At 50.9% G+C, this 7,941-nt stretch overlaps 1 protein-coding gene across 1 annotated transcript; it reads right to left on the bottom strand.

The window, feature by feature from the left end:
• Nucleotides 1–4,413: 4,413 nt before the first annotated feature.
• LOC134290794 (uncharacterized) lies at nucleotides 4,414–6,039 on the bottom strand. The gene has a single exon (XM_062857994.1). It carries the CDS (start codon nucleotides 6,037–6,039, stop codon nucleotides 4,414–4,416), a length of 1,626 nt encoding a protein of 541 aa, XP_062713978.1.
• Nucleotides 6,040–7,941: the final 1,902 nt, after the last annotated feature.

The following is a 7,941-nucleotide window of genomic DNA, read 5'->3' as shown; positions in this document are numbered from 1 at the left end:
TTCATTCGCTTGCTACAATGAACGTTGTTGTTGGATGAGGAAAAGATTGGTTGTGCTGCCGTGCCCCCGGCTTCATCTTTGGGGAACAAATCCGTGCAACAAGCTGTCTGCCCCCGTTGTAAGCTCATCGTGTCATCAGTAAGAGTGTCGGGGTGGGTGATACTTGTTGGGCGGACGAGCTTAACAAGTGTCTAATTGAAAAAAGGGGCTGTAGATTTTGTAACGGATTTTGATTTCTCCTTCTTGACTTCCTAGAGCTCATAGTACATGTACATAGAACTGCTCCAAGAATTTCTGCTTCGTCAATTCTTGCAGGGTTCTGATAGTCATTGTCTCAGGGATTGTTCCAAGAAATGCTTCAGGAATTGCTTCCACGCTTACTTCATATTTTTGACACATACTTTTGCAAGGATGCATCGACGAATTCCTCCAGGAATTTCCATCATAGATTTCTCCAGAGATTTTTCTTGGATTTCTCAAAAAACAATTCTCCTGGGATAAAAAGAAAATCGTACTTACTTACAATTCTAAGTCCCTTTTGTCATATACTGTCCGTGTCAAACTTGTCCTGCAACTTTGTCACTGTCCTGTAGTAATGAGTGTTTTATTTATTAAATTTGCATGAAGTTTAGGGTAATGTACTTACAAAGTGAAATTTTTGTATAATGGGCAAAATATGTGTAAAATTCAATTAACTAATTCTTCGTTTGTCACGTGTGGTATGAATTCAATAGTACGTGTTTTACAATCAATTTGTTATCGTTTCGTGTCGTGTAGATAGTGTGTGTCTTACTGTATGTCAAACGTCTGTCACCGTGACGTTCTACGATGATGTCGAGTCCGGTCTGTCATCTGGGGTCAGTGTTGCCAGGTGATCAGTATCTTCAACATTCCCCGACCCGTACATACATACATTTATTTGTTCAACATCATTAAGATAAGACATAATCAACAATAGTACGCCACAATACTCGGTTTGTGGCTGCCGCTCTCCATCCTCGGTCGCGCCCAATGCTCGCCAAGTCACGCTCCACCTGGTCCGCCCATCGTGCTCTCTGCGCTCCACGCCTTCTTGTGCCAACCGGATCCGTTGCAAACACCAGCTTTGCAGGGTTGTTGTCCGGCATTCTTGCAACATGCCCTGCCCAACGTATCCTTCCGGCTTTGGCCACCTTCTGAATGCTGGGTTCGCCGTAAAGTGCAGCGAGCTCGTGGTTCATCCTTCTCCGCCACACACCGTTCTCCTGCACACCGCCGAAGATCGTTCTTAGCACGCGTCGCTCGAAAACTCCGAGTGCTTGTAGGTCCTCCTCGAGCATGGTCCATGTCTCGTGCCCGTAGAGGATCACTGGTCTTATTAGCGTTTTGTACATGGTGCATTTGGTGCGTGGGTGAATCTTTTTCGACCGCAGTTTCTTCTGGAGCCCGTAGTAGGCCCGACTTCCGTTGATGATGCGCCTCCGAATTTCTCGGCTCACGTTTTTGTCAGCCGTCAGTAAGGATCCGAGGTAGACGAATTCCTCCACCACCTCGAAAGTATCCCCGTCTATCGTAACATTACTACCCAGACGGATCCGGTCGTTTTCGGTTCCGCCTACCAGCATGTACTTTGTTTTTGAGGCATTCACCACCAGTCCGACCTTTGCTGCTTCGCGTTTCAGGCGGGTGTACAGTTCTGCCACCGTTCCAAATGTTCTAGCGATAATGTCCATGTCGTCCGCGAAGCACACAAATTGACCGGATTTTGTGAAAATCGTTCCCCGGCTGTTGAGCCCGGCTCGTCGCATCACACCTTCCAGCGCGATGTTGAAGAGTAGACATGAGAGTCCGTCACCTTGTCGCAGTCCCCGGCGAGAAACGAATGAACTGGATAGTTCACCCGAAACCCTTACGCAGTTTTGCACACCGTCCATCGTTGCTTTAATCAGTCTAGTCAGCTTCCCAGGAAAGCCGTTTTCGTCCATGATTCTCCATAGCTCTGCGCGGTCGATACTATCGTATGCCGCTTTGAAGTCGATGAACAGGTGGTGCGTTGGGACCTGGTATTCACGGCATTTCTGGAGGATTTGCCGTACGGTAAAGATCTGGTCCGTTGTCGACCGGCCGTCAATGAAGCCGGCTTGATAACTTCCCACGAACTCATTTGTTTTAGGTGACAGACGACGGAAGATGATCTGGGATAGCACTTTGGCCAACTTTTCTGGGCCCATCTTGATGAGTTCAGCTGCGATACCATCCTTACCAGCTGCTTTGTTGGTTTTGAGCTGGTGAATGGCATCCTTAACTCCCCTCAGCGTGGGAGTTGGTTCATTTCCGTCCTCCGCTGCACTGGCGTCGTCGTTCCTTCCGTTGCCGTGGGCTCCCGTGCCTACGTTCTCCACGCCGTTCAGGTGCTGATCGAAGAGCTGCTTCCACCTTTCGATCACCTCACGTCCGTCCGTCAAGAGGCCTCCGTCTTTATCCCTGCATATTTCTGCTCGCGGCACGAAGCCGTTGCGGGATGCGTTGAGCTTCTGATAGAACTTCCGTGTTTCTTGGGAACGGCACAGCACCTGGTCCGCCCATCGTGCTCTCTGCGCTCCACGCCTTCTTGTGCCAACCGGATCCGTTGCAAACACCAGCTTTGCAGGGTTGTTGTCCGGCATTCTTGCAACATGCCCTGCCCAACGTATCCTTCCGGCTTTGGCCACCTTCTGAATGCTGGGTTCGCCGTAAAGTGCAGCGAGCTCGTGGTTCATCCTTCTCCGCCACACACCGTTCTCCTGCACACCGCCGAAGATCGTTCTTAGCACGCGTCGCTCGAAAACTCCGAGTGCTTGTAGGTCCTCCTCGAGCATGGTCCATGTCTCGTGCCCGTTTCTTCACACTCCGCTTCTTCCAGGCGGCGCTTTTTCTCCCGAAAGAGGCGGGTCTGCTGTTTCCGCTTCTGTTTGTAACGTTCCACGTTCTGACGAGTCCCTTGCTGCAACATTACCGCCCTCGCTGCGTTCTTCTCCTCCAAAACCGTTCTGCACTCTTCGTCGAACCATTCGTTCCGTCGATTCCGTTCCACGTACCCGATGGTGCTCTCGGCTGCGTCGTTGATGGCTGCTCTCACTGTACTCCCCGACCCGTATTGCTGGCAACTTCCTGCAGCTGTACCGTCTTTCATCACCTCAAGCACTGCTTATCCAGTAACCGACCTCTGGAACAATCCGTTGGCAGTTTGGACGTCAGCCCGTCGTACAATCCCATCTGCTCCCTCGTAGACCTTCGCAATCCTGCCACGCTTCCAGCTGTTCCTTGAGCCCGCATCCACCAGCATCACCAGGTCTCCGGGTTTCACTGGCTTGGAGTTGGACAACCATTTTGTGCGGATGTTGACAAGAGGCAGATATTCCTTAATCCACTTCGACCAGAATAGATCCAGAAGATGTCGGACTTGATCCCAGTTTGTCCTCAGAGCTCTCTTGTCCACTGGAAGCTGTGCTGGCTGAACCACCCCAGAAGAGCTGAGCAGCAAAAAATGATGGGGTGTAATGGCCTCGCCATCCTCGTATTCCAGCGGCACGTCGGTGAACGGACGGGAGTTAACCATGGATTCCACCTCAGTGAGGTACGTGTAGAACGTTTCTTCGTCTGGTTTTCTTTCGGTTGAAATGGTCCTCAGCGCTGTCTTCACCGACCTCACAAGACGTTCCCATGCCCCACCCATATGTGGGGTTGCAGGTGGGTTGAAATGCCATTGTGTATCGGCGTTTGTGAACGTTCCTGCTAGGTCCTTGTTGATATTGGCTATCTCCGCCTTCAGCTCTCTACTTGCGCCGATGAAGTTGGTCCCTTGGTCGCTATATATTTCCTGCGGTGCTCCCCGCCTGGCTATAAACCTTCGAATGGCCATCTTGCACGCCTCGGTTGACAGGCTTCCTACCACTTCAAGGTGCACGGCTCGTACTGTAAGGGACGTCACCAGCATCACCCATCTCTTCACCTCATACCTCCGAACTCGTATCGAAAATGGCCCGCAGTAATCCACGCCAATGTACGTGAATGCGCGGACGTAAGGAGTAACCCGAGCTTCTGGCAGTGGAGCCATCTTGGGAAATCGTGGGCTAGCTTTATAGACAGTGCACCAAGCACACTGTTTCGCAATCTGTCGAACGATGATACGAAGACTGGAGATGTAGAATTTTTGGCGTATTTCGTTGAGCACGGTTTGGCTATTTCCGTGAGCGAACCGCTGATGGTACGAAGAGACGAGCAATCCGGTAATAAGATGCTTTTTCGGCAGAACTACAGGAAATTTAGCAGCATATGGAGCATGAAGCGCGTTCCTCAACCTTCCATCCAACCGAATTACCCCAGCCTCGTCGATGAAGCAAGACAGTTTCCGTAGTGGACTGTTTTTCCCGAACTTTACATGTTGGTGGGTCTCTAGCTGCTGATTGGCACGAAGCGTATGCAATTCATCGGGGTAAACCTCCGCTTGAACCCAACGTAAACCCGTGTAAACTCCGCTTCCTGAATCTCTTGGCGAGACAATATTGCAGATGCAGGAGCTTCAGCAACGAATCTTCCTCTAGCGATAGCAATGAAACGACGCACATAAGCAACCGTTCTAACCAAACGTTGAAGACTGGAAAATCGTCTGAAGTCGACGAGTGGTTCCTCTGCCGCTCGATGGTGCGCGTTCACTGGTCGTTGTTCTTCCGCTGTATCTGCTTCCGGGAGCTCCTGTTTCGGCCACTCCGATTCTTCTTTGCATAGGAACTCTGGTCCACAGAACCATCGGCTGTTCTCGCGTAGGTTTGGTCCATTTCCCCATTTTGTCGCTTCGTCAGCGACGTTGAAGCGCGATGGAATCCATCTCCATTCTTCCAATTTGGTCTCCTCCAAGATCTCGCCTATCCGAAACGCAACAAACTGCCGGTAATTCCGTTGATCTGATTGGATCCATGATAGGACGGTCCTTGAATCGCTCCAAATAACTCGTCGGCAGATAAGCAGCGTGTGGGTCTGCTGGATGGACTTCATCAGTCGTGTACCAATGACTGCCGCCTGGAGCTCCAAACGTGGTATTGACAGCGGTTTTAGCGGAGCCACCTTTGTCTGGGACGAAACTAGCACGCATCGGAATCCCCTTTCCTGATCCTCAATCCGGAAGTAAGCGACGCAAGAGTAGGCCGTCTCGCTGGCATCCATAAACACATGAAGCTGTAGACTCCGAAGACTGCCGACACTGTAGTTTGGAAAGTAGCATCGTGGTAGTTCGAGTTGAGGTAGCTGTTGAAGAACTTGAATCCATCGACGCCAAGTTTCGTGGAGTTTCTCGGGAATTGGATCATCCCAACCAATTTTGGTCCGCCAAATGTCTTTCACCAAGCACTTTCCGTGGATCACGAACACCGCGACTAATCCCAGGGGGTCGAGAACACTCATGACGGCCCGCAGAACTTGGCGTTTGGTTGGCACGCTCGTGCCACTGATCAACGATTGGATGTCGCTCCGAAAATGCACAGCGAAAGTGAAAGTGTCCTCCTTCGGTGTCCAACTCATTCCCAGCACCCTTTCAGTCTCCGAACTTTTGCCGACTGTGAAACTCTTCGTAACCTGCTGGCCCGGATCCCCGACCCGTTGAACGACCAGCTCTGAGTTTGATAGCCAATTCCGCATATCAAATCCGGCCTTAGCGTGAACGGTCTTCACATCGAGCGCCAGTTGAACAGCTTCTTCCTCGCAATCCAGACTGTCCAGATAGTCATCGACGTAATGACACTCTATGATGGCTACCGCAGCCTCCGGGTACTGTTCGCTCCACTCTTCAGCATTCCTGTTTTTAATGTATTGGGCCGACGAAGGTGAGCAGGTCGACCCGAAGGTTGCCACATCCATGACGTATTGCTTACTCGTTTCACCACGTTCATCTCGCCATAAAAATCTGTGGGCTTGACGATCTTGTGGACGAATTTGGATCTGGTGAAACATCTCCCTGATGTCACCTGCTATGGCAATTTGTCGTTGCCGGAAACGATACAGCACTGTTGTGAGCGACGCAGTCATGTCTGGACCCTTCATCAACATAGAGTTGAACGAGATTCCTTCAAAACGCCACCGTGCGAACGGATGTTCCATTCGCATGAACGATAACCGGAATGATTCGGAAAAGTGTTGGACGAGACTGATGACGATGAACACCTACAGTACCAGTTACTTTGGGCTGATCCTTGGCGCTCGACGATGATTCTGGCCTTCCCGGATGCAACAGCCTATGATGACGTAGCTCGCATCCGTCCATCCCGCACACTGTCGCTTTACATGGCCATTTGCCGTGACCAATCAAGCAGCGCCTGCACAGATTTGCCTGATGAACTAGCTTCCAGCGGTCGTTGATACTTACCTCCAGGAAGCTACGGCAATCTTTCACCTTGTGGGTTTCTTTCTTACATACCGGACACAGCTTAGGGGTGTATGGAGTCCTCGTCTGCCCTGCGCTGCTTTCCTGTCGCTCTTCTTGGTCGTTGTCGCCCACTTCTTCCGTAGAATGGGTATTCAGAAAACCTTTCTCCTTCCCCTTTGGCTTTTCGAACTTTCCTACTGGTTCTGATCCAACAGAAACTTTCGACGCGGCAAAAACGATCGTTGACATGTAGTTGCCGAACGAGCTCAGGTCTACGGTTGGTAGATGACGCTGATGTAGGGCCCAATCCAATTTCAAGTTGGTAGGGAGCTTATCAACCAGTTCCTGAAGAAGAGTGGGATTCGACAGGTGCGCCTCCATCCCCATTGACTGCAGGTGGCTGCACAGATTATGAACGGCAAGTCCAAAACTAATTAGGGTCTCCAGCATGTCTGCCTTCGGTGCTGGTGTCGATTGAACCTTATTCAACAGGCAGCGAACGATGAGCTCAGGACGTCCGAAGAGAGTTTGTAATGTCATCATTATCTGCGGAACCGACGCAGGGTGCAGGAGTTGGCAATGAACAGCTTCCCTGGCGTTCCCTTTGAGACTGCGCTGTAGCCTCATCAAATTTTCGCCGTCCGAATAGCCACACATGGCCGTGGAGTTGTAGTAACTGCTGGCGAAAAGTGGCCACTCTGATGGGTCGCCAGAAAATACCGGCAAATCCTTTGGAACAACGTGCCGAGCTGCGATCTGCTGGGCTGTCGGTCCATCTACCGGTGCTAATGGCGGCAACGGTGGTTGAATGCCCAGCCCATCGATGGCATCTCGAACTGCGCCATGTTCGGCGGAGGGTGCGAAACCAGGAACGAAGCTGTTGAATTCGCAGCCTTCGGGTGGATTCCCGCTACCCCGGCGAATGGTGGCTGAACGACACTTGGAACACTAGCACTTTGCGTAACACTTGACACATTTTGACTTTGCACTACTCTATCGAAAACCACCGGTGTAGTGATTGGATTCGAGTAGCTAGAAACACTCGTAACGCGTTGGTGTGTTGAGGGAAAAACAGGGGCCAAAGGTGTAGTGAGTGTTCCTAATGTGTTTGAAGTGTTTTCTACAAAAGGCTGATACAGCAATTTCTTTTGAGCTGGATTTTCGGGAATAGTTTCTACGTGTGAGGGGCGAGTTAGTCTACCAAAGTGTTCCCCGGTTGTTGGTTGCGGTGGGGTAATAAAGCTCGTTTGGGATTGATTAGTAATTAGCGGAGCAGTATCGAAAAACATACCTTGGCTCAGGGTCTTACTAGCTAAAGTTACCGTATCGGTTGTATCGACGAAGGCGCTAGACTCGCGATGCTGTCGTGGTTGATGCTGACCAGCATTCTTTTGTTGCTGGTGCTGACCTACCTGCTGCGGCAAACAAGCTGCCAAACTGTTTCTCTGGTTGGTAGACTGTGCCGGAGGAGAAATGATCATGTTCACCGACGAGAGTTGGTCCTTCAGGCGGGAAGAAGGAGGGGAAATGTTCAAAGCTGTCAAATCGATGGTCGTTGCAGCTGG

The sequence above is a fragment of the Aedes albopictus genome, chromosome 3 (genome assembly GCF_035046485.1).
Source record: "Aedes albopictus strain Foshan chromosome 3, AalbF5, whole genome shotgun sequence".
In the NCBI taxonomy this organism is placed as follows: domain Eukaryota; kingdom Metazoa; phylum Arthropoda; class Insecta; order Diptera; family Culicidae; genus Aedes; species Aedes albopictus.
Note: the sequence above shows the minus strand (reverse complement) of the source record. Positions and strands in the feature narration are given on the sequence as shown.